This window comes from Scyliorhinus canicula, chromosome 7 (genome assembly GCF_902713615.1).
Source record: "Scyliorhinus canicula chromosome 7, sScyCan1.1, whole genome shotgun sequence".
Lineage (NCBI taxonomy): Eukaryota > Metazoa > Chordata > Chondrichthyes > Carcharhiniformes > Scyliorhinidae > Scyliorhinus > Scyliorhinus canicula.
This window is the reverse complement of record NC_052152.1, coordinates 195,793,472-195,820,942: the sequence shown is the minus strand read 5'-3', so window position 1 is coordinate 195,820,942 and position 27,471 is coordinate 195,793,472. Positions and strand designations below refer to the sequence as shown.

Below are 27,471 nucleotides of genomic sequence, written 5' to 3'. Positions count from 1 at the left end.
CCCCCCCCCCCCCCCCCCCTTCGCCGATCAGCCATCCCCTTTTTTGGGCCCGCCTCCAGCCCATGCTCCTCACCTCCACCGGCCCGCCCCCAGGCAGCCTCCGCCCCCAATCTCCTCTCTGTCCCTTAGCCCAGGTCCCTCCCTCATCAGCAGAACATTCCCCCCCCCCCCCAGCAACAACACTCTGTAACCCAGCCCCTTTGATAAACCGAACATATGCACCCCCCCCCCCCCCCCCCCCCCCCACTGCGCTTCCGTGAGCTAGCCCATCCCAGCTAGCTTGGTGGCCCCCATCCCTGGTGCCGGATAGTCTCCCACCTATTGTTCCCCCCGCTCATACAAACATACTCCAACATCAAACAACCCCCACACAATTGCCCGATTAAAAAAAAAAAAAAATCTAAACAAGCACACCTCCATCCGCCAACAGTGCAAATGAAAACCTTAACTCACTCAGCTCTGCCACTGGTCCCAAATCAATACAGAAGGCATTACAAACAGCTTCCACAAAGCGAAAAACGACAAACTTTTTAACGAACAGAGAAACAAAAAGAAAAAAAAACATGAACGTTGCAGCAAAGTTCAAAAGTTCTCAGTCCACCACCAGTCCTTTCCTTTTCACGAAGTACAGCGCGAACTCAGGCAACTCGGAATAAAAGTACTGATCCTCGTACGTGACCCAGAGACGAGCCGGATACAACAGTCCGAACTTCACCTTGTTCTTAAAAAGGATTGACCTAATCTGATAGAACATAGAATTTACAGTGCAGAAGGAGGCCATTCGGCCCATCGAGCCTGCACCGGCCCTTGGAAAGAGCACCCCATTTAAGCCCATAACACCACCCCATACCCGTAGCCCAACAACCCCATCCAACCCCTTTGGACACTAAGGCCAATTTAGCATGGCCAATCCACCTAACCTGCACGTCCTTGGACTGTGGGAGGAAACCGGAGGTCCCGGAGGAAACCCACGCAGACATGAGGAGAACGTGCAGACTCCACACAGACAGTGACCCAAGCCGGGAATCGAACCTGGGACCCTGGAGCTATGAAGTGACAATGCTAACCACTGTGCTACCGTGCCACCCGCTCTTCTCCTGGCCACCTCCACACTCAGGTCTTGGTAGACCCGCAGGATACTATTGTCCGATTTACAGCTCTGTGTCTGTTTGGCCCACTGTAGAATGCGCGCCTTCATAGATTATCATAGATTATCATAGAATTTACAGTACAGAAGGAAGACATTCGGCCCATCGAGTCTGCACCGGCTCTTGGAAAGAGCACCCTACCCAAGGTCAACACCTCTACCCTATCCCCATAACCCAGTAACCCCACCCAACACTAAGGGCAATTTTGGACACTAAGGGCAATTTATCATGGCCAATCCACCTAACCTGCACATCTTTGGACTGTGAGAGGAAACCGGAGCACCCGGAGGAAACCCACGCACATACGGGGAGGATGTGCAGACTCCGCACAGGCAGTGACCCAAGCCGGAATCGACCCTGGAGCTGTGAAGCAATTGTGCTATCCACAATGCTACCGTGCTGCCCTTATCCAAGTACCTATAGAATCTCACCATATTTCCCTCGGTTGGGTCTCCCATTCACGGCTTTCTCGTGAGTGCTCTGTGAGCCCTGTCCACCTCCAAGGGTCGGGGAAATGCCCCATCCCCCAGAACCTTCTCAACATATCTGTGATGCATGGCCCAGAGTCCAGGATTGCTAGTCTTTGACCTGCCCTGGTTGCCACAATATTAATGTGGCTAGTCCAGTTCAGTTTCTGATCAACGGTAACCTCTCCGTATGTTGATTGAGGGAGATTATGGGTAATGACATCTTACTGCACAGAATACCATTCATCCCACATTGCCTATGCTGACTCTCCTAAAGAACTGGACAATTCACCCTATTGCTCTGTCCTTCCTTCAATTGCAAGAGCAACTCTGCTAGTCCCACTCGTCACCCTTTTTCATTAGCTCTACAAATCAGTTCTCTTCAGGTGCTGATCCAATCCCCGTTTGAAAGCCGTGATCCACTTCTCTCTCAGGCAGTGCATTCCTGATCCTAACCACTCACTGTGACCAAAAGAGTTTAATTCTCTTTGACAAAGACAAAGACAGAGCTTTGACAAAGAGTGATGGGACTCGAGACGTTAGCTCTTTTCTCTCCCTACAGATGCTGCCAGACCTGCTGAGATTTTCCAGCATTTTCTCTTTCATTCGAGTTTAATTCTCACCTGGCCGAGGCATCTTTTGCTGAATATCTTAAATCGGTGTCTTCTGGTTCCTGGCCGTTCGCCAATGGGAACAGTTTCTCTCCACTTACTCTGTCTAGATCCTGATGATTTTGAACACCTCCCCCCAAACCTCCCAACCTTCTCTTTTCTGATGAAAGCTACCTCAGCTTTACCAGTCTATTCATGTCACTGAAATCTCTCACATCTGGAATCATTCCTGCGAAGCTTTTCTGCATCCTCTCTGAAGCCTTCCCTTCCTCCTCAAGTGTGGTGGCCATAATTGACGCAATACCCTGGTAGAGGCCTATTCAGTGTTTGATTGGGGTTCGTCATGATTTACCCACTTTTGCACTAAATGCCTCTATTTGTAAAGCTGACTATCCCCCTCTGCTTTTTAAACCACTTTCTCAACCACTGGTAATCCAGAGACCCGGGGCAAGATCTGGGGACCCGGGATCGAATCCCACCACGGTAGAAATTTGAATTCAATATAAATCTTGAATTAAAAGTCTAATAATGACCATGAAACAATTGTCGAGTAAAAATCCATCTTGTTCACTAATGCTCTTAAGGGAAGGGAGAAATCTGCTATCCTTACCTGGTCTGGCCTACATGTTACTCCAGATCCAATGTAGTGTGGTTGACTCTCAAAAGTCTTCTGAAATAGAGGGCTGTTAGGGATGGGCAACATTGGATTGGATTGGATTGGATTTGTTTATTGTCACGTGTACCGAGGTACAATGAAAGTATTTTTCTGCAAGCAGCTCAACAGATCATTCAGTACATGGAAGAAAAGGGAATTAAATAAAATTCAAGAAAATACATAATAGGGCAACACAAGATATACAATGTAACTACATAAGCATTGGAATTGGTTGAAGCATACGGGGTGCAGTGTTAATGAGGTCAGTCAATAAGAGGGTCATTTAGGAATCTGGTGAGAGTGGGGAAGAAGCTGTTTTTGAGTCTGTTTGTGCGTGTTCGCAGACTTCTGTATCTCCTGCCCGATGGAAAAAGTTGGAAAAGTGAGTAAGCCGGGTGGGAGAGATCCTTGATTATGCTGCCCGCTTTCCCCCGGCAGCAGGAGGTGTAGATGGAGTCCATGGATGGGAGGCAGGTTTGTGTGATGGACTGGGCGGTATTAACGACTCTCTGAAGTTCCTTGCAGTCCTGAGCCGAGCAGTTGCCATACCAGGCTGTGATGCAGCCCGATAGGATGCTTTCTATGGTGCATCTGTAAAAGTTGGTAAGGGTTAATGTGGACATGCCGAATTTCCTTAGTTTCCTGAGGAAGTATAGGCGCTGTTGTGCTTTCTTGGTGATAGCGTCGACGTGAGTGGACCAGGACAGATTTTTGGTGATGTGCACCCTTAGGAGTTTGAAACTGCTAACCATCTCCACCTAGCCAGCGATGCCCACACCCCGTAAACGAATGATAAAAATCACAGTTAGTGAACATGCCCGATTTTAATCTAGCGGCCCACTGAGACGAGATTCATTAGCCGAAGTTGCCCATCACTGGCCGAGAAATTCCAAGGAATGAAGGGCACTTTAAAAAAAATAATTGAAACATTCATAAAATTGCATGGGCTTTTCCATTTTACTCGAATACTTCCGTTTATTAAGCAGGAGAGAAAAACTGTTTGACTGGACGAATTGATTGGAGGCTGCATAGCATAACCTGCAAGATTACACGCAATCATACTTGGCAATGCCATTATAAAATGTGGGCCTTTATTTAAGAATAAAATAAACTTGGAACCTAACCATGCTAACTCGAAGTGTGCCAACTTCACTCCCCACCTGTGCTATGTTAGTTGACATCAGATGGATAAACAATTCCATTATAATATTCCATGGGAAGTTCATTCGTTGGTGTGGCAACCTTTAAAAAAAATAAATTTAGAGTACCCAATTCTTTTTTTTCCAATTAAGGGGCAATTTAGCGTGGCCCAATCCACCTACCCTGCACATCTTTGGGTTGTGGGGGTGAGACCCATGCAGACACAGGGAGAATGTGCAAACTCCACACGGACAGTGACCCGAGGACCCGAGATCGAACCTGGGTCCTCGGTGCCGTCAGGCAGCAGTGCTAACCACTGCGCCGCCGTGCCCCTCCCCTTCTGGCAAATGTTTTTTCACCAATCCCATCTCTGCATGAAGAAACTCTGCTTTCCCAGTAGGATCCGGAGATCGACTTTTAGTTGGCTAAGTGCGTCTGGTGCTTTTAAAAATGCTAAAATAAACACGTAGCCACCTGAAACCTAGCTCCCAGTCAGCATTAAGAATGTGGTATCCAGGGCGACACGTGGCACAGTGGTTAGCACTGGGACTACGGCGCTGAAGACCCGGGTTCGAATCCCGGCCCTGGGTCACTGTCCGTGTGGAGTTTGCACATTCTCCCCGTGTCTGCGTGGGTCTCACCCCCACAACCCAAAGATGTGCAGGGTAGGTGGATTGGCCATGCTAAATTGCCCCTTAATTGGAAAATAATAATAATTGGGTATTCTAAATTTATTTTTAAAAAGGAAACAAAAAACAAAAGGGGAAAAAAAGAATTGGCACCTTTCATGCAGAGCCCTAACTTCCTCTGTGGCTCTTCCCACTATCTGGGTATCCTCTTATTATATGTTGACAGATCAGGGCAGGCACTGTGGACAATCTGTCACCAGCAGAGGCTTTTCTGGGAGAAGCTGGGAGAGGTGAGGAGAAGATTACCCCAATTTTTATCGGCCCTATCTCTGGAGGTTACGTCATGCAGCCTCCAACCGATCCACCCAATCAAACGGTTTTTAACTCATCTCTTAATATTTTTTCATAGAATTTACAGTGCAAAAGGAGGCCATTCGGCCCATTGAGTCTGCACCGGCCCTTGGAAAGAGCACCCTACCTAAGCCCACACCTTTACCCTATCTCCATAACCCAGTAACCCCACTTCACCTTTTTGGACACTAAGGGGCAATTTATTGTGGCCAATCCACCTAACCTACACATCTTTGGACTGTGGGAGGAAACCAGAGCAACCGGAGGAAACCCACGCAGACACGGGGAGAACGTGCAGACTCCGCACAGACAGTGACCCAAGCCGGGAATCGAACCTGGGACCCTGGAGCTGTGAAGCAACTCTGCTAACCACTGTGCTACTGTGCCGCCTAATTCAATTAATAAACACAAGTGCTCAAAGAAAATGGGGGCGGGGGGAGAAAAATACAATCCTTCTACTGTGCATATGACTTTTCTCCTGGGTCGCTCGAGGCAGTGTCCATTAATTCCTGGATACTCCAGGGCAATCTTGGGGAGTCAGCAACTCTCAGTGAGTATGAGGAGGCAGTGTCGTAGAGGTATTGTCACGGAACTAGTAAACCAGAGACCCAGGGTAATGTTCTGGAGATCCAGGTTCAAATCCCGTCACTGGAGATGGTGAAATTGAATTCAATTTTTAAAAAAAACTGGAATCAAAAATCTAATGACGACCATGAAACCATTGGCGATCGTCGTTAAAAACCCATCTGGTTCAGTACTGTCCTTTAAGGAAGGAAATCTGCTGTCTTTCCTTGGTCTGACCTATATGTGACTCCAGCTCCACATCAACATGGTTGACTCTTAACTGCCCCCTCAAGGGCAATTAGGGATGTGCAATTAATGCTGGCTTAGCCTGCGACACCCTAGGAGTGGGGGGGCGGGATCATGTAGAGAGCACTGCACCACCTAACTTAGGCAGAATTTGGAGGACCCAGTCCTCTAAATTCCAGTCCAAAGATGTGCGGGTTAGGTGGATTGGCCATGCTAAATTGCCCGTAGTGTCCTAATAAAAGTAAGGTTAAGGGGGGTGTTGTTGGGTTACGGGTATAGGGTGGATACGTGGGTTTGAGTAGGGTGATCATGGCTCGGCACAACATTGAGGGCCGAAGGGCCTGTTCTGTGCTGTACTGTTCTATGTTCTATGTTCTATGTTCTATGTTCTATACGAAGTATAGCTCAGATGTGACAGACAGATGTGTAAATAGCATGACAGAAACGTTTAGAGAAAGTCACTGTGACAGTAATAAGTTGCCGGCAGATCTCGCATGGTGTTTTTCATAGATGTGCTGAGACCTCTGAAGTGTGACAAGAAGTCAGTTTGTTGTTTTGCAGGAAGTGCCTATTAAATGCCAGGGTCTCAATGGTAGGCCCAATGACCCCCGTGCTACATTTCACAGGACAGTGTGTGATGCTAAAACTCGCAACAAAAATGCGGAAACGTGTTCCATTTTCTATTTTGGCACCTCTCCTTTTGATGATAACAATAACACTTAAACAGCACCTTTAACGTAGTGAGCTGTGGCAAGATGCTTCGCTAAAATGTTATCAGAAAGAAATTGACACTGGGCCATAAAAAAGGAATGAGTGGTGGTCAATGACAGAATCCAATTTAGGTGAATGTTTTGGTCAAAGAAATGTGTTTTAAGGTGGGTTTCAAAGGAGGAGAAAGTTGTGCAGAATTGATATGGGGCCCGGGGGGAAGGTTAAAGGAATGTTCAGAGAGCAGAGAGATGGTGAGTTGAGATGGATGTTCATGTACATATTGTCTGGTGATGCTCGACAGAGAAAGATTATTGCCCAAAGACTTAAGTTTGAAAGGAAAAGAATGATAACTATGTGCATGTTTTTAATCCCTGAGGCTTTTCTTTTATTGAGTACCTCATGTTTATCAATTTTGAAAGCTTGTGGGCGGGATTCACCCAACGGGAGACTAAGTGCTGACGTCACAGTGAAAACCGGAGTGTTTCACTCCGGTGTCGGAGGCCGATCCTCGCCCCCTATTCTCCCACCCCGGGGGGCTAGGAGCGGCGCCGCGTAATTTACGCACGCCGGGCTTTGGCGCCGCACAAAAGCGGCGGCGTGTAAATTACGCGGCCGGCGGCGTGTAAATGACGTCACACACGCATGCGCGGCTGCCGTCCTCCCCGCGGGCGCCCCGCAAGAAATGTCGGAGTGATCTTGCGTGGCGGCGGAGGAAAGGAGTGCGCCCTTCAGAGACGCCGGCCCGCCGAGCGGTGGGCACCGATCGCGGGCCAGACCCCTTCTGAGCACCCCCCCCGGTGCTCAATCCTCACTCCCCCCCCCCACACAGGCCACCCACACAGCGTTCGCACGCTGTTCACGCCGGCAGCGACCCAGGTGTGGTTGGCGCTGGCGTGAACATGTCATATTGGGCAGGCCAATCGGCCCATTTGGGCCGGAGAATCGGCGCTCGCCCATTACAAACGGCGAGCGGCGATTCTCCGAGCGGCCTGCTGTAAATCTCGGCGCACCGTTTTGGGGGGGGGGGGGGGGGGGGGGGTGGGAGAATCGGGTGCCGGGGCGACGTGGCGGGACTACCCGGCGCCCCCGCGATTCTCCCATTCTCCCACCCGGCGTAGTGGGGGGGGGGGGAAATTGCGCCCTGTGTTTCTGAATTCTGTATGGCTGTGTTAATGAATAGGCGGTGCAATGGTTTGACATGTCTCTGTAACAATATGCTGCGATGCACAGTTTGCACCAATCACTCCGTGCACAACAAGTTTCCGATCGCCACTACGCTGTAATGAAGCGCAATGGAGGCCCCATCCTTCACCCAGGGGCATCAAAAGCAAAAAGGATGTATGGCCCATGGTGGTCAATGAAAAACCCCAGTTTGCAGGAGCCTGGCGGACGGTGAATTGCCGTCCTTCTCAAGGGAATGATCGCATCTGCCAAGAGGTCAAAGGAAAGGATGGGAGAAAGTAATTGTGATAAAAGGCCTTGGGGAAAGACTCTGCTCTGTCATTCTTCAATATGTAGAGCTGCTGAAAAAAACAGAACAGAGAATTTGGATTAGATTGCATTGGATTTGTTTATTGTCACGTGTACCGAGGTACAGTGAAAAGTATTTTTCTGCGAGCAGCTCAACAGATCATTCAGTACATGAAATGAAAAGGAAATAAAAGAAAATACATCATAGGGCAACACAAGGTACACAATGTAACTACATAGGCACGGGCATCGGGTGAAGCATACAGGGGTGTAGTGTTAATGAGGTCGGTCCATAAGAGGGTGGTTTAGGAGTCTGGTAACACCGGGGAAGAAGCTGTTTTTGAGTCTGTTTGTGCGTGTTCTCAGACTTCTGTATCTCCTGCCCGATGGAAGAAGTTGGAAGAGTGAGTAAGCCGGTGGGAGGGGTCTTTGATTATGCTGCCCACCTTCCCCAGGTAGCGGGAGGTGTCGATGGAGTCAGTGGATGGGAGGCAGGTTCGTGTGATGGACTGGGTGGTGTTCACGACTCTGAAGTTTCTTGCGGGCCTGGGCCAAGCAGTTGCCATACCAGGCTGTGATGCAACCAGATAGGATGCTTTCTATGGTTGCCTGTATTCTGCAATATCATGCAATATAGATACTAATGCAACCCAAAGATGGAAACAGAAAGGGAGTTCCTGCAGTTTGACCCATGTCAGTATTATATTAGACAACAAACCACATGGCGCCCAATGTAATCTATTGACAATGCCCCAAATTCCAAAAGCTCCAGAATGTGTTTGTTTACATATGATTTTTTTAAATGATTGGCTGATTAATGTCAGAGGTGATACATTCTCAAATGCCTCTGAAAGTTTTAAGTGTCAGAGTGTGTGTGGCTGTAGATTTATACAGCACGATTCACAAATTGTTGAGTGATGATGGCGTGGCTATGTCCTTGGACTAGTAACCAGAGATTGTGCGTTTAAATCCTACTGTGGCAAATAGTGAAATTAAATTCATTAAAGCTGGTAATTGGTGGGCTAGCACCAGAAAAACTATCCTCTTGGATTGCACTGGAAACCCAACTGCTTCACTAATGTCTTTCATCATCGGGAATCAGCAACAAACCCCCCTCCCCCCAATTGATCTGGTCTACATGTGACTCCAGTCCCACACTACGGGGTTGATTCTCAGGGCCCTCTGAGATACTGAGTAAGTTGTTTCAAAACAAAAACGTAAGAAGGCTCACTACTGCTAGACATGGGGAATAAATGTAGCTTTGCCCACATCCCCGAGTCCAAAGATGAGCGGGTGAGGTGGATTGGTCATTTTAAATTGCCCCTTAGTATCCGAAGATGTGCAGGTTGGGTGGGATACAGGGATAGGGTGGAGGAGTTGGGTGGGTGCTTTTTCAGAGGGTCAGTGCAGATCTGATGGGCCGAGTGGCCTCTTTCTGCGCTGTAGGGATTCTATGGTATGGTTCTGTGGTTCTAACAAACATGTTGCACGGCAGTAATTTTGGGCTTGTACCTGAGGAAACATTTTCATTGTTGCCCTGGTCTCAGGCATCCGTTTTAACACCTTGTGATTCCCTTTCAGTCCTGTATCGATAATTTTGAAGAGATGGTAAAGCTACTTTTGGACCACGGGACCAACGTGGATGCGAAGGACAATGAGCTGTGGACCCCATTACACGCGGCCGCCACGTGTCGACATACCAATCTCGTGAAAATCCTTATCGAGCGGTCAGTCCCTTTTACTTTGGCTCTGGAAGGGGAAAAATCCAAACCTCAAAGTCTCAATTAAACACACATTCAATCTGATTAATTCCTTCTGAGTTGAAAGCTACAGAGTAAACCATAAGACGCACCATGTAAATCTATCAAGTACAGAATTCATAACATCATAAACATAGTCAGAAACTCCTGAAGGAGGATATATTTTTCTGTGATTAATAGAGCATCATGGCGACAATACCCACCACTTTGAGTGGACCACCCACATTCCTTCATTGTTGTATTCATTATTAGAATACTTTCTCCAAAACATTGGACACTGTTCTGGATCCTACATTCATAAATTATACTTGTCTATGAATTGTATTATCCTTATAGTCACTGAATGGATTACCAGAATAAAGATAGCCATTGTATTCTGTACTCCCCTATGTTGAAGGTACTTATAAGCAGTTGTGAAAGTATGACATGGATGTTAAGTTTAATGTGAAGACTGCAGATGTTGAAAATGAAACAGGAGGATGCAGACAGGTTTGTTATTGTCGGAAAGGGAAAGCAAATTAATGTTGTTGGATGGAATCCTCAGTGCAAAGGGACAGGTTTTCTTTTCAAATCAAGCTTTGATGGAGAGTAAGGCTGGTGCATCTCCTCTTGTAGAAGAGTAACTTGATCCCACTATCCAAGCGGCTCACTCTCAGTCCTCTCGTTGCAGGGGTGCGGACCTGTTGGCAGTCAATGCAGATGGGAACATGCCCTATGATCTGTGTGATGATGATCGAACGTTGGAGCTCATCGAGACAGCAATGGTTAACCAGGGTAAGTCTCGCAAGGTTGCTATAGCCAGGTGGCTAGATTCGCCATGATTGCACAGAACGTACAGCACGGTGGCACAGTGGTTAGCACTGCTGCCTCACAGCGCCGAGGTCCCAGGTTCGATCCCGGCTCTGGGTCACTGTTCATGTGGAGTTTGCACATTCTCCCTGTGTTTGCATGGGTTTCGCCCCCACAACCCAAAGATGTGCAGGCTAACTGGATTGGCCACACTAAATTGCCCCTTAATTGCAAAAAATGAATTGGTTACTCCAAATTTTTTTTTTTTTAAAGAACGTACAGTGTGGAGATAAGCAATTCAAGCCAATTGATCTATTCTTGTCTTTATATCCCACACCAGCTTGTTGTCACTCATCTTTATCTAACTCTATCTTTGTATTCCTTTCTCCCTCATGTGTCTTATCTAGCTTCCCCTAAAATGTATTCTATTCTCTTTGCATCAACTATGCCTTGTGGTGACAAGTTCCCCATTCTAACCATTCTCTAATTTCAGATGTTTGTCCTGAATATCCTGTCGGATTCATTGGTGACTATCATTTATTTGTGGTTGCTGGTTTTTCACTCCGCACAGGTGATAATGTCTCTTCCACATTTACCCTATCAAACCATTTCCCAACCTTGAAGATCTTTACTCAGAGAGTGGTTAGGGTGTGGAATGGACTGCCTGCTGTGATAGTGGAGTCGGACACTTTAGGAACTTTCAAGTGGTTATTGGATAGGCACATGAAGCACACCAGAATGACAGGGAGTGGGATAGCTTGATCTTGGTTTGGACAATACTAGGCACAACATCGAGGGCCGAAGGGCCTGTTCTGTGCTGTACTGTTCTATGTTCCATTCATTCATTCACAGCCTTCACTATTCAGTCTTTCCTGAAAGAAGAAACCGCCCTGTTATTGTATGAAGCTTGTATTTTATTCCCCTCAATATTCTCTTTATAATTTGGGGACCGAAACTGTGCGCACTATTCCAAGTGTGTTCTGACCAAGTACTCTCCCTTCTTGACTAAACCATAAGGATCCCATCTCTGTTTCACGTTACTGTTCAGCTCATGTAAGACAGATTGGAAAAAAATTCATTAGTGAATTTAGGGCAGCACGGTAGCATTGTGGATAGCACAATCGCTTCACAGCTCCAGGGTCCCAGGTTCGATTCCCGGCTTGGGTCACTGTGCGGAGTCTGCACATCCTCCCCGTGTGTGCGTGGGTTTCCTCTGGGTGCTCCGGTTTTCTCCCACAGTCCAAAGATGTGCAGGTTAGGTGGATTGGACATGATAAACTTCCCCTTAGTGTCCACAATTGCCCTTAGTGTTGGGTGGGGTTACTGGGTTATGGGGATAGGGTGGAGGTGTTAACCTTGGGTAGGGTGCTCTTTCCAGGAGCCGGTGCAGACTCGATGGGCCGAATGGCCTCCTTCTGCACTGTAAATTCTATGATCTATGATGTTCTATGATCTATGAATTCAATGTCTGTGGCGGGGGGTGGGGGGGGAACTCTCGAGTTCTGGGTCTTAGACACTGTCCAGATAATCTGGACGTGAGGCAGGAGAGGGAGGGGTTGTACGTGGAATGATTGAATTCGTACAATTGCACACTTTGGGGAATAATTTCCCCCTCCCCTCATTTCAACCTTTCACTCTTAAAATAGATCCTTAAAAACAGCAGCATCCATCCTGTTAAGTTTTGTGTTCTAACTTTGTATTTTGTAAGGCAGACAAGGGTAGGATGGCACATCAGGAACACCTCCACTGGCAAATTCCCACCGAGCCACACCATCTCGACTCGGAAATTTATCACCACTCTGTGATCATCACTGGGTCAAAAAGCCGAACCTCAGTCACTGACAGCGCTATGAGAGTACCTTCATCATGTGCACTGCGGCAGTTCAAGAAGGAGGTTCAATCATACCTTCATGAAAGCAACTAATAATAAATGCAGGCACATCCTGCGAATAATTTTTTTCTTGGGTTTATTCTTTCATGGGATGTAGGTGTCATTGACAGAGCCAACATTTAGACATGAATGTAGGAGAGCTGATCAGTAAGTTTGCAGATTATTTGAAAATTGGTGGGGTGGAAAATAGTGAGGAGGTTAGCCATCGATTACAGGAGGATATAGACGGGCTGGTCAGATGGGCTGATCAGTTGCAGACGGAATCCAATTCGGATAAGTGTGAGGTGATGCACTTGGGCAGGACAAACAAGGCGAGGGGAATACATGATAAACGGCAGGTCCCTGGGAGGCACCGAGGATCAGAGGGACCTTGGTGTGCATGTACACCGGTCCCTTAAGCTGGCAGAGCAGGTGGATACAGTGTTATGAAGGCCTATTGTACACTTGCCTTTATTGCCAAGGCATAGAATTTAAGAGCAGGGAGGTTATGCTGGAACTGTATAAAATGCTGGTTGGGCCACAACTAGAGTATTGTGTGCAGTTCTGGAATCTACATTATAGGAGGGATGTGATAGCACTGGAAAGGGTGCAGAGGAGATTTACCAGATGTTGCCTGGGCTGGAGAGTTTTAGCGAAGAGAGATTGGATAGACTTGGATTGTGTTCCTTGGAGCAGAGGAGACTGAGAGTGGACATGAATGGGATGTATAGAATTATGAGGGGCATATTTAGGGTAGACAGGAAGAAACATATCCCTTTGGTGGAGGGATCATTCACTGGGGCTCATAGATTTAAGGTAACGAGCAGGAGGTTTGGAGAAGATGTGAGGAAAAACGTTTTTAACCCAGAGGGTGCTGGTAGTTTGGAACTTGAAAGTGTGGTGAAGGCAGAGACCTTCATAACATTTAAGAAATATTCAGATGTGCACTTGCGATGCCAAGGCAGACAACAGTGCCTATGCGTCCTCAGGAAACTAAGGAAATTCGGCACGTCCACATTGACTCTTGCCAATTTTTACAGATGCACCATAGAAAGCATCCGACCTGGCTGGATCACAGCCTGGTATGGCAACAGCTCGGCCCAAGTCCGTTAGAAACTACAGAGAGTCATGAACACAGCCCAGTCCATCACGTGAACCTGCCTCCCGTCCATTGACTCTGCCTATACCTCACACTGCCTTGGGAAAGCGGGCAGCATAATTAAAGACCCCTCCCACCCGGGTTATTCTCTCTTCCAACCTCTTCCATCGGGTAGAAGGTACAAAAGTTTGAGAAGACGGACTAGTTTCAAAAACAGCTTCTTCTTTCCAGCTGTCACCAGACCCCTGAATGACCCCCTTATGGACTGAACTGATCTCCCCACGCACCTTTTCTCCTGAGTAGTATTGCACTCCGTGTGCTTCACCTTTTTTAAAAATTCATTTACGGGATGTGGGCGTCGCTGGTTAGGCCAGCATTTATTGCCCATCCCTAATGCCTGTGTCTATGTGTTTACATTGTATATTTATGTATGGCCTATGTTTTTTCATGTATGGAACGATCTGTTTAAACTGTTCGCAGGACAATACTTTTCATTGTACCTCTGTTCACGTGACAGTAAACCCAAATCCAAACAAGGCTATGGGCCAAGTGCTGGGAAGTGGGATTAGAATAGTTAGGTGATTGTTTATAACCGCCGCAGACTCGATGGGCCGGAGGGTCTTTCCTGTGCTGTATGAATCTAAGATTCTATTTATTGCCCATTCCTAATTGCCCTTGAACTGAGTAACGTGCTGAGCCATTTCAGAGGGCGGTCAAGGATTAACCACGTTGCTGTGGATCTGGAGTCGCATGTAGGCCAGACCATGCATGGACGGCAGATTTCCTTCCCCGAAGGACCGTTTTACACCAGCCTTCACCTTGACAGAGTCTAGCTTTATATTCCAGATTTGATCACTGAATTAAAATTGCACCAGCTGCCGTGGTAGGATTTGAACCCCATGTCCTCAGGGCATCAGGCTGGGGCTCTGGGTTACCGCCTCTGGGCCACCTTGTCCCCCTTTGAATGAACCAAAAGGAAAGGGATGTCGAAGAAGGAAATGGAAGAGACAAGAGGAAAGAACAAGGACCCAGCCAGGGATATCGAAGCCGGAGGTAGAATCAGTTGGAAATATGGACAGAAATAAATGTAACCTTCATTCGAAGAGTTAACCCTATAGTCAGTGTGGCTTCCCCACCCAACAAGATGTTTTAGAATATTTTTAGAAGAGGATTGCCCAGCACGAGGAATGTAATGGTAAACATTCCAGTAATTCTTTCTGTCAGGAATGGTTGGGCATGCCAGATTTCTAATTTATAGCTTTCGAGTACCTTCCATTTCTTTACTAACAGCGATTCTGCTATAAAATTACAAATCAAAATTAACATCTGAAAGCTTGGGCCCTTCTGCCAGTTGTTTTGTTAGCTTGACGTTGAGGTGTTTTATATTTCTATCCCCCAGACGTTTTAACGTTGATATTTCTTTTGGATTCTGTCAGAGTTTGCCTGCGAGGGGCCCTGCTGAAAACTGTCAGAAACAGGAATTTCTCTCCAGCAATTAGTTCCGTCCCGACTCGAGTATTTTACACCAGCAGGGCCGATGTTTCACACACACAGAGAAAAAGAGGGCAGAATCTGGTTGAGGCCTTCGGGATCAGGCCAGCCAGTCGGAGAGCCGGTGGGGAGCACATGCTGCTTCTTTTTGGGAAGACATGCCAAACCACAAGCCAATCAGGCAGTGGCGTGGCCAGCATGGGGGATGGTGGCAGCGGGGGGGGAAGAGTGCCAGCGCCCGACAAAAGAGGACAGGACATCCAGAGCAGGAGGAGGATTAATTATTTCCTCCATACTGCCAGGGTGTGATGAATGGTATCGGTATAACTGCTGTAACTGTACCTTGCCTTTAATACATTGGCCCTTTAAAACCGGGCTTGGAACCCTGGGGGACTCCGCCTCTGGCTCCGCCCCCAGGAAACGGTATATAAGGTGATGCTTACTGGGCAGCATGCTGTGACCACACTTCTCGGCAGCTGTCCGGTTCTCTGGTAATTAAAGCCTTTGAATTACCAATCTTCTCTCCTGAGACGTAATTGAGGGTATCTGACAGAGTTAAGTCACCCTTCCCACCACTCTCAACTCTCACACTCATAAACCCTTCACACATTCACAGGGATGTCACGCACTGCCGACTCGAGGGACATCCTGAATCATTCTCTCCAACGCACACCTTCATCCCCTCTCTGGATCACGTCCACATCCTGTCCTGGGCACCATTCACCACCCACACATACCAGGCATCCGTCCCACCTGGCATGGCAGGGGTCCGGGCTCGCCACCTGTCGGCATGCCGGACAAAGTGCCACATAACAAGAGGGGGAGGTCACAGACTGGTGATGAAACGAACGTCCTGATAGACCCATCCAGCTGGTCGGGGAGGACGTGGACCGTTCTTGTGCTGATGTTGAGGTCCGCTGTGCTCAGCAAAGTGAGATCCTGCATGACAACATCCATCAGCCAGCCGTACTGCGAGTGATGCCTACTGTTCCGCAGTTCCTTGCCAAACACACATGTCTCTCTTTCACAGTTGCATCTGGGAAACATAGAGACCGTCCTCAAACCAAACCCTCAACTCAAGCCCCAAAGATACTTCGGAAGATGAATCTGATGACACACTAATTGAAGATCTGTCATTACGCTCGCCCATACTCTCCACCAACACAAAGCGCACACCTTGGTGGGACCTAGTTCTGGAGAAGCCTGGGATCATAATCTGGTGAACACATTGCATTGTCTGATCCACGGCATGTGGAGGCATGGACATCCCATGGTGCTGGCACTCTGAGGACAGCAGGTGTCCAGGAATATGCTGAGGCCGGGCCAGATGACGAGTCTCTGGTCTCGGCTCAACCTCAATTGCTGGAGTTGCAAAGACAATCTCGGGAACATGGAGAAGGGATGTCTGCCCCACTCCTCAGATTGGAAGACATGATAGAGAAATCCGTGCGCCTTCAGCCTGAGGAGATCACATTGTGGTTAACACTGGCAGAATGGAGCCCATCATGGAGACCATGGTCCAGGACATTAGTCCTGCACTGCTGCATGAGCTGCGCTCCATCGCTGAGGTACAAGCTGGCATCTATTAGTGTTAAGGCGATAGGGCTGTGGGGCATCTCAATCTCACTCCAGCTGCCCTCCCTCCTCAAGGAGTCAGCCAGGAATCCTCAGGTACCCACAGGGAGGAGGACCAGCAGCTCTACACCCCAGGGCCATCCACCCAGGCAACTCTGGGGTATCCGGCTACTTCCAATCCCCTCTTTCGGTGACCCCCATCAGCTCCAGCTCCACCAGAAGGTGGTAGCAAAGTGGTATTGTCCGAAACGCAGGGTAATGCTGTGGGGACCCAGGTTCGAATCCCGCCACTGCAGATGGTGAAATTGGAATTCAATAAAAATCTGGAATTAAAAATCTAATGATGACCATGAAACCATTGTTGGTTGTCGTAAAAGCCCATCTGGTTCACTAATGTCCTTTCGAGAAGGAAATCTGCTGACTTACCTGGTCTGGCCTACATGTGACTCGAGGCCACAGCAATGTGGTTGACTCTTCACTGCCCCCTCAAGGGCAATTAGAGAAGGGCAATAAATGCTGGCACAGCCAGCGATGCTCCCGTCCCAGGAACAAATTGGAAAAATGTGCCGAGGGGGATGCCACTGCCACACAGCAGAACCCCAAGCAGGACAGGTTGTGGTGAATGTATAACATATAAATCCACACTGTATATTACTGTGTCCCTGCGGACTCCATCTGTGAGTCGTTGCTCGGCTCTGCCCACAGGGGGAGATGAGGAGCATGTACTGGGCTCCGCCCTTAGCTTCACCCCCAGCAGGAAGTATAAAGTGTTGCGGTCCTGCTGGTCCGCCCTCAGTTCAGTATAGTAGCAGGCAGGCTCAGTTGTAAGTCGATTAAAGCCACAGTTTACTCCAACTCGTGTCTTTGAATTTAATTGACTTAAAAAACTACCATGGAATCAGCCCTCAAACCTGATCGACTGGAACTCGATCCAACTGGAACGCAGAAGCAAAGGAAATATTTTTGCATTGGCTTCGGTGCTTCAAGGCCTACCTGGCTGCGTCGACTACCTCCGCTGTTACAGAAGAACAGGAACTCAGTCTTCTCCACGCACGGGTGAGCCATCGTATTTCAACTCAACTTGATGTTACTGACTCTTATACCGAGGCCCTTGCGATACTCGACCATCTGTACGTGCGGCCCGTGAATGAAGTTTACGCGCGGCACATCTTTACAACTCGCCGCCAGCGCCCTGCAGAGTCGCTAGAAGACTACCTGCGCGACCTTAAAGCTCTAGCACAAGAATGTAACTTCCAGGCCGTGACAGCCTCCCAGCACATGGAACTCGCCGTCCGAGACGTGTATGTTGCAGGGGTCCGATCCAATTATGTGCGGCAGCGTCTCCTCGAGAAAGGGGCCCAGGACCTGGAGGACACGGTAAAACTACCGACCTCGTTAGAGGTTGCTTTCCAAAGTTTAAATTCATTCCCAGCCGATCACGCAACTCCATCGTGGACCCCCGACCAGAGACTGCCCCAGGCCTGCGCTGCGTGGCCTCCCGCCCACCACTGAGGGCTATCGTGCCACTTTTGCAGTCAGCCCCAACACCCCCGGCAGCACTGCCCGGCCCGCAACGTGACCTGCAGCAGCTGCGGGCGGAAAGGGCACTTTGCGAAGGTTTGCCTGGCCAAAACTAAAAACTCCAACTCGAACGCTAACCAGAACACTCACCCCTCCAACTCATAAGCCCGCAGACCCCGCAATGTGGCAGTGTGTCTGCCGACTCCGCCTCCGCATAACATGTGCGACTCATGGGGGCCACCATATTAGCAATCCTCCCCCACGCGGCCAGCCATGTGCGATTCATGGGGGCCGCCAGCTTGGGCGCCATCTTCCTCGCCGCCCGCCATGTGCGATCAACGGGGGCGGCCATCTTGGACGCCATCTTCCTCGCCGCCCGCCACGTGCGATCAACGGGGGCCGTCATCTTGGCCATCACCCGATATGGCACTCGACGACTACGACATCCGCGGACAGTCATCACGAGGCCGCTCCAGCACCGCTGACCACGCCACCGACTACCCGCAGCTCAGTGCAGTCACTTTGGACCAGTCGCGGCCAAAGCACCTCAAGAGCTCCATGATGTCCGTCCAAATCAACAGCTACGAGACACCGTGTCTCTTCGACTCCGGGAGCACCGAGAGCTTCGTTCACCCAGACCTGGTAAGGCGTTGCTCGCTTCCGATATTTCCAACACAGCAAACTATCTCCCTCGCCTCGGGGTCGCACTCTGTCCAGATACAAGGGCGCACTATTATGACGCTAACAATACAGGACGCCAACTACACCAACTTCCAATTGTATGTACTCCCAGACCTCTGCGCCCCTCTCCTCCTAGGACGGGATTTCCCGTGTAACCTCAGTAGCCTAACACTCAGCTTCGGCAGACCTCTTCCCCCTCTCACTATATGCAGTTTAGCAACACTAAAAATCAACCCCCCTCCACTCTTCGCTAATCTCACCGCTAACTGCAAACCCGTAGCCACTCGCAGCAGGCGGTATAGCCTGCAGGACAGGGTATTTATTAGAGCCGAAGTCCAGGGGCTCTTACGTGAAGGAGTCATAGAGGCCAGTAATAGCCCCTGGAGAGCTCAGGTGGTGGTCGTCAAGACTGGGGAAAAGTTCCGGATGGTGGTTGATTACACCCAGACCATTAATCGGTTCACGCACCTCGATGCGTACCCCGTCCCCCAGATTGCAGACATGGTAAATCACATCACCCAGTACCGCATCTTCTCCACGGTGGATCTGAAGTCTGCATACCACCAGCTCCCAATCCACCCGGAGGACCGCCACTACACGGCGTTCGAGGCAGACGGCCGCCTTTTCCATTTCCTCCAGGTTCCCTTTGGAGTCACGAATGGGGTTTCGGTGTTCCAACGAGCAATGGACCGAATTCTATGAATGGTGGACCAGTACGGGTTGCGGGCCACGTTTCCGTACTTGGATAAAGTCACCATCTGCGGCCATGACCAGCAGGACCACGATGCCAACCTCCATCGATTTCTCCAAACCGCCCAAAAACTCAACCTCACATATAATAAGGAGAAATGTGTTTTCCGCACAACCAGACTAGCCATCTCGGCTACGTCGTGGAAAGCGGGGTCCTAGGACCCGACCCTGACCGTATGCGCCTCCTCTTACAACTCCCTCTCCCTCACTATTCCAGGGCCCTCAAGAGGTACCTCGGATTTTTCTCATACTACGCCCAGTGGGTCCCCCAGTATGCGGACAAAGCCCGCCCACTATTTAAGGCTACACTCTTCCCACTGTCAGCCGAGGCCCGCCAGGCCTTCAACTGCATCAAGGAGGACATCGCCAAAGCAGCCATGCGGGCGGTGGATGAATCCGTCCCCTTTCAAGTGGAGAGCAACGCCCCAGAGGTCACTCTCGCTGCCACTCTGAACCAGGCAGGGAGGCCAGTAGCGTTCTTTTCCTGAACCCTCTCCGCTTCGAAACTTCGACACTCCTCAGTCGAAAAGGAAGCTCAAGCTATTGTGGAAACCGTACGGCACTGGAGGCACTACCTCGCAGGTAGGAGGTTTACCCTCATCACCGACCAGAGATCGGTTGCCTTCATGTTTGATAACTCGCAGCGGGTGTTGGAACCAACAATTCTACGGACATGTGCTTGTAGGATTAGAATAGGGGTTTTAATATACTCACAACAGAGCCAGCCTATTAGCCATTGAACTTTCGGTGAACTGGCCGGCTGACCATGTGACACTGATCTTTTATACAGCAGCTTCCTTGGGAGGAGTCCTGGGCAGAGCCAAGGGAGAAGCCCCGTACAACTCGAGCATTCCCAGAGCTACTCCCCCTGGAGGACAGGTAGTGCAACTGCACTTACAATACAGACACATCTATATACAGATTATAATCCGGTGTGAATCACATTCACCACAGCGGGGCAAAATCAAAAATGACAAAATCTTGCGGTGGAGGATCGAACTCTCCACCTATAATTATGATATCGTATACCGTCCTGGGAAGCTCAACGAGCCCCCAGATGCCCTGTCCCGCGGCACATGCGCCAGCGCGCAAGACGACCGACTATAGGCTATACACAATGACCTCTGCCACCTGGGGGTCACCCGGCTCGCCCACTACATCAAGGCCCGCAATCTGCCTTTCTCCACCGAGGAGGTTAAAGCCGTCACCAGGAATTGCCCGATCTGCGTGGAGTGTAAACCACACTTCTATAGACCAGACAAGGCCCACCTGGTAAAGGCATCGCGACCCTTTGAACGACTGAGTATTGATTTCAAAGGGCCCCTCCCCTCGACCAACCGTAACATCTATTTTCGCAATATTATAGATGAATTCTTTTGCTTTCCGTTTGCCATCCCATGCCCCGATATGACCTCCCACACAGTCATCAGAGTCTTGCATAGTGTCTTCACCCTGTTCGGTTTCCCCAGCTACGTCCACAGTGACAGGGGTTCGTCCTTCATGAGCGACGAGCTGCGTCAGTACCTGCTCGGCAAGGGCATCGCCTCGAGCAGGACTACCAGCTATAACCCATGGGGGAACGGGCAGGTGGAGAGGGAGAACGCGACGGTCTGGAAGACCGTCCTACTGACCCTACGGACCAGGAATCTCCCGACCACCCACTGGCAGGGGGTCCTTCCCGACGTGCTCCATGCAATTAGGTCCCTCCTGTGTACAGCCACTAATCAGACTCCTCACGAGCGATTATTTGTCTTCCCTAGGGGCACTACCACGGGGGCCTCGCTTCCATCCTGGTTGAGGACACCGGGCCCTGTCCTCCTTCGGAAGCACGTCCGGACACATAAAACAGACCCGCTGGTAGAGAGGGTCCTGCTCCTGCATTCGAACCCCCACTACGCATTTATCGAGCACCCCGATGGCCGATAGAACACTGTTTCCCTCCGGGACCTGGCACCTGCAGGATCTACTACCACTACCGCTGAGGTACCCCTCACATTACACCCCACCCAACCTCCCACGCCTGCGCCCCTGCACCTACAGTCTTCCTGACCCCCTTTCACCCGTCACACCGATCCGCAGGAACGAAGCTCTGGAAGAACCGCCCCCGGAGTCCACCCTCGGATTCGCACCGAACCTCTGCCCACAGCCATCCGAAGCGGCTGCAACTCCGGTGCTCCGTCGGTCCCAACGCAAGATTCGAGCGCAGGACCGACTAAACTTATAGACCCGTCACCCCCACCGGACTTGATTTTTTTAACAGGGGGTGAATGTGGTGAATGTATAACATATAAATCCACACTGTATATTATTGTGTCCCTGTGGGCTCCATCTGTGAGCCGATGCGCGGCTCTGCCCACAGGGGGAGATGAGGAGCATGTACTGGGCTCCGCCCTTGGCTCCACCCCCAGCAAGAAGTATAAAGTGCTGCGGTCTTGCGAGCCCGCCTTCAGTTCAGTTAGTCGCAGGCAGGCTCAGTTGTAAGTTGATTAAAGCCACAGTTGACTTCAGTCGTGTCTTTGAATGAATTGATGGTTGCATCACAGGGCCCTCCAGGTCTCAGTGCCACCCACCAAGCTCATCAGAGACAACAGGGTGTAGTGGTGAGCCGGCTGCCTCCACCTCCAAAGTGGATGTTGGGGGTGCACCAAGGTCTAGCAGCAAGGTTAAGAAAGTCAAGAAGATGTAGTTGCACAACGCTGGCAAGGGTGTTAATCTATTATTATTACATTAGGTTCAGTGATGTAAATACATTCATAATCATGTCTTCTTGTCTTCAGAGCCTTGTTGTGATGAGATGAGTTTGTGTCATTCATGAATGAAACTTTGATCCAGGCACAAAATGAAATAGCAACAGATGGTTGATAAAATGGACTTGAGGGTTCATAAATTAATAACTGAAACCTGGGTGTTTTTGGCCTAAGATCATTTGCTGCAGAACTGACTGATCTGGTCTCTTGCGAGGATGAAAGGATGGTTAAGAAGATCTTTCAGTGCCAGTTTCTGCACAAAACTTACCCCCAAAATTGCAACTATGTTTTGCTGTACACCAATAAATAATTTCTTAAAACAGTTTTGCTATGTTGAAGGGTCGGGATGGCTCAATTTATATCATTAATTGGCGGCACGGTAGCACAGTGGTTGGCACTGTTGCTTCACAGCACCAGGGGCCTGGTGTCGATTCCCGGCTTGGCTCACTGTCTGTGCAGAGTCTGCACGTTCTTCCCATGTCTGCGTGGGTTAACTCCGGGTGCTCCGGTTTTCTCCCATAGACCAAAGATGTGTGGGTTAGGTGGATTGGCCATGCTATATTGCCCAGTAGTCTCCAAAAGCTAGGTGGGGTTGCTGGGTTGCGGTGATAGGGTGAAGGTGTGGCCTTAGATAGGGTGCTGTTTCAGGGGCTGATGTAGTCTCGATGGGCCGAATGACCTCCTTCTGCTCTGCAAATTCTATGATACACACACACACATATATATATGCACGCGTGGTGAGATTAAACTAGATACTTGCCTATAGCCTTTGCTGTATGTAGGAGATGCGCCAGTCAATTTGTGTACTGCAAGCTGCCACAAGCAGCCATGTGCCATTGTTGCCGAAGGGATACATTTAAAAAAAAATTTAGATTATCCAATTCATTTTTCCAATTAAGGGGCAATTTAGCGTGGCCAATTAACCTACCCTGCACATTTTTGGGTTGCCGGGGCGAAACCCACGCAAAGACGGGGAGAACGTGCAAACTCCACACGGACAGTGACCCAGAGCCGGGATCGAACCTGGGACCTCGGCGCCGTGAGGCAGCAGCACTAACCACCCCGCTGCCCTTCCGGAGGGATAAATATTGTCAGAACACTGGGGAGAAGCCCCCTACTCTCATTTGGAATGGCACCATTTACACCCACCAGAGAGGGGAAGGTGGGGCCTCAGTCTAACATCACATCTGAAAGGTGAAAGGAGGGATGGTCAGGCTGTTCCTGTCAATGGGATATTCCAGTCATGCTGACAGCAACCCCCCCCCCCCCCCCCACACCATACCCCACCCTAGGCTCCCCAGCGGCGGAGGGTGGGAACAACGGGTACCCCCGTTGACAGAGGAAAGAACAGGAAGATCCCACCGCCAGCCAATGGCGAGTTATCTTCCCCTGCCGCAAAACATGCCCCGGAAATCCTGCCTGACACCTCCAACACTGCGGTGCTCCCTCGGTGTCAGCCTGGATTTTGTGCTCAATGAGTGGAACCACGAGCCCAAAAACTCCTGACTCCCAAGGTGAGAATACTCCCCACTGTCCCATGGCTGAGACTGCGAGGCCAGTTGAGAGAGCTGATGGTAGTTAGAGTTTCAATGAGATCTCGGGCCTTGGCAAAGTATGGACATAGCTGGCCATTGATGTACATCTGTGTCTTCCTGACTGCTTCATCAGATCAAAGAGAGAACCTGCGTCTCGCTGATGGTAACGTTAACATATATTTGGTGCCACGATAAAATATTCCACTTGCCGACTCTTGGAATTAATCAAATTTCCTACACATCTGTATGGGAGGCTTGATGGCTGAGTTTATTTTGTGTTTGAGGTCATATCAGGCCATCAAACTCATTTATCGTTAGTTATGGTGAATTTTACATTCAGTGAGAGGGCTACCAACAGTGGGGAATGGAGCCCTTTCTACATCAGACGCTCAATATTAACATCAGGCACCCTTCGAGATGTGAGCGTACCACGAACAGATGCAGAATAAAGCTCGCTCTGCTCTGCTTCCTACAGAACATCCCAGGCCTAATCACAGAACAGCATGTTCTACTGCTTCAGCATGACAGTTTTTTTCCATTCTGTGTGCCATTCTGAATAAGCTTGCCAATTAGCACTGAATAAGGGATTGTTTCCCGATGGGCCCGGACCCACCAGGAGCTGTAATGAGATCACCTAAAGCAATCAAACACAGGACACTTTCATCTGGTTAGTCTAGTCTGGAATTGAATCCAGTTGCCAGAGTTAACAGTGTGCTCATGCAGAGCACCACCTGACCTTGCAGCCCCCGCCCCCACCACCACCAGCTCCTCCCTTGCTCTTGTAATGTGCATATTGGGGATTTTGGTTGACTTGAGTTAGACAAAGGGCAATAGTTCATTGGTTGCAATGCTATCTTTGAATTACACCAAGTGGGTCCACCCTGACCTCTTGCTCTGCCCACATTAGTCACTGGAAATTGAAGAGTCGTTTTTTATTCTAACACCCACGTTCCTCAAAATTAAGCTATCACGAGGGACTGGGGGCGCCGATCGAGTTGGAGGAGCTGGTTAGAGGGATTGGCCACATGCAGTCAGGGAAGGCGCCGGGACCGGATGGGTTCCCGGTTGAAATTTATAAAAAATATGCGGACCTGTTGGGCCCCCTGTTGGTTCGGACCTTTAACGAGGCATGGGAGGGGGGTGTTTTGCCCCCGACGATGTCACGGGCGCTGATTTCCCTGATCCTGAAGCGAGATAAGGACACCTTGCAGTGCGGATCATACAGGCCAATTTCACTGTTGAACGTGGACGCCAAGTTGCTGGCAAAGATCTTGGCCACTAGAGTAGAGGACTGTGTGCCGGGGGTGACACATGAAGATCAGACGGGATTTGTGAAGGGGAGGCAGCTGAACACTAACATGCGAAGGCTGCTAAATGTGATAATGATGCCGGCAGCAGAAGGAGAGGCGGAGATTGTGGTGGCATTGGATGCGGAGACGGCCTTTGACAGGGTTGAGTGGGGGTACTTGTGGGAGGTTCGGGTTTGGGGAGGGGTTTATTAAATGGGTGAGGTTGCTGTACGATGCCCCGATGGCGAGTGTAGCGACAAATGGGAGGAGGTCCGAGTACTTCAGGCTCTACCGTGGGATGAGGCAGGGGTGCCCCCTGTCCCACTTGCTTTTTGCGTTGGCAATTGAGCCTCTGGCCATGGCGCTAAGGGAGTCGGGAAGTGGAGGGGTCTGGTGCTGGGTGGGGAGGAGCACGAGTGTCGCTGTATGCAGATGACTTGTTGCTGTATGTAGCAGACCTGGTGGGGGGAATGCAGAAGGTGATGGAGATTCTGAAAATGAAATGAAATGAAAATCGCTTATTGTCACAAGTAGGCTTCAATGAAGTTACTGTGAATAGCCCCTAGTCGCCACATTCTTGCTGAGTTTGGGAGTTTCTCGGGCTACAAGTTGAACCTGGGCAAGAGCGAGCTGTTTGTTGTACACCCGGGTGATCAGGAGGAGGGGATTGGTAGGCTCCCGCTAAAAAGGGCAGTGAGGAGTTTTAGGTACCTGGGGGTTCAGGTGGCTAGGAGTTGGGGGACTTTGCATAAGCTTAATTTTACTAGGTTGGTGAAGCAGATGGAGGAGGCGTTTAAAAGGTGGGACATGCTGCCATTGTCGTTGGCGGGTAGAGTACAGTCCGTTAAAATGACGGTGCTCCCGAGGTTTTTGTTTTTGTTTCAGTGCCTCCCCATTTTTATTCCGAGGGCCTTTTTTAGGAGGGTGAACAGCAGCATCACGGGATTTGTTTGGGCGCATGGGACTCCGAGGGTAACGAGGGTCTTTTTGGAGCGGGGCAGGGATGGAGGGGGGCTGGCGCTGCTCAACCTCTCTGGGTACTATTGGGTGGCTAATGTCTCGATGGTACGCAAGTGGGTAATGGATGGGGAGGGGGCAGCATGGAAAAGGATGGAGATGGCGTCCTGCGGAGGCACGAGCCTGAAGGCACTGGTAACGGCGCTGTTGCCGCTCCCTCCAACGAGGTCCACCACGAGCCCGGTGGTGGCGGCTACCCTCAAGATTTGGGGGCAGTGGAGGCGACACAGGGGTAGAGTGCGGGACTCGGTGGAGGCCCCGCTGCGGGGGAACCAGCGGTTTGTCCCAGGGAACATTGATGGCGGGTTCCTGGGGTGGCACAGGGCGGGCATAAGGAAGTTGGGAGACCTGTTCATTGACGGGAGGTTTGCGAGCCTGGGTGAGCTGGAGGAGAGGTTTGAGCTCCCCCCGGGGAATATGTTCAGGTACCTTCAGGTCAAGGCGTTTGCTAGGCGGCAGGTGGAGGGATTCCCTTTGCTGCCCCCGCGGGGGGTAAGGGATAGGGTGCTTTCGGGGGTGTGGGTTGGGGATGGGAAGGTGTCTGACATCTACTAGGTGATGCAGGAGGTGGAGGAGGCATCAGTAGAGGAGCTGAAGGCTAAGTGGGAAGTGGAGCTGGGGGAGCAGATTGAGGAGGGGACATGGGCGGACGCCCTGGAGAGGGTGAACTCCTCTTCATGTGCGAGGCTTAGCCTCATCCAGTTCAAGGTACTGCACAGGGCTCATATGTCCGGGACGAGGATGAGCAGGTTTTTTGGGGGTGAGGACAGGTGCATTAGGTGTTCGGGGAGCCCAGCGAACCATGCCCATATGTTTTGGGCATGACCGGCACTGGGGGAATTCTGGCAGGGGATTGGCGAGGACGGTGTCGAGGGTGGTAGGGTCCAGGGTCAAGCCAGGCTGGGGACTCGCGATATTTGGGGTTGGAGTGGAGCCGGGAGTGCAGGAGGCGAAAGAGGTCGGTGTTTTGGCCTTTGCGTCCCCAGTAGCCCGGCGGAGGATCTTGTTGCAATGAAAAGATGCGAGACCCCCAAGCGTGGAGACCTGGATCAATGACATGGCGGGATTCATTAAGCTGGAGAAGGTCAAATTCGCCCTGAGGGGGTCGGTGCAAGGGTTCTTTAGGAGGTGGCAACCTTTCCTCGACTTTCTGGCTCAACGATAGGGAACTAGGCCAGGACTAGGTCATGTACTCATCCTTTGAATACATATTTTAAAAGACGGGCAGAATTTAACGGAAGAATTTCTCAATTCATCTGTGGCGGGTTTTGCAGGGAATTACTCGCCGAGTCTGGCGGCAAGTTCCCCACCGCTATCAAACGTCACTAACAGCGGCGAGAAACACGTGGCTATTC

At 50.1% G+C, this 27,471-nt stretch overlaps 1 protein-coding gene across 2 annotated transcripts in view; it reads left to right on the top strand.

The window, feature by feature from the left end:
* Window positions 1-27,471, top strand: part of ppp1r16b (protein phosphatase 1, regulatory subunit 16B) — a 217,541-nt gene that overhangs the window by 160,286 nt on the left and 29,784 nt on the right. For both annotated transcript variants that reach the window (XM_038803595.1, XM_038803596.1), the window contains exons 4-5: window positions 9,574-9,719; window positions 10,423-10,526. In XM_038803595.1, the coding sequence (XP_038659523.1) occupies window positions 9,574-9,719; window positions 10,423-10,526 (250 nt within the window). The remainder of the gene's footprint in view (window positions 1-9,573; window positions 9,720-10,422; window positions 10,527-27,471) is intronic.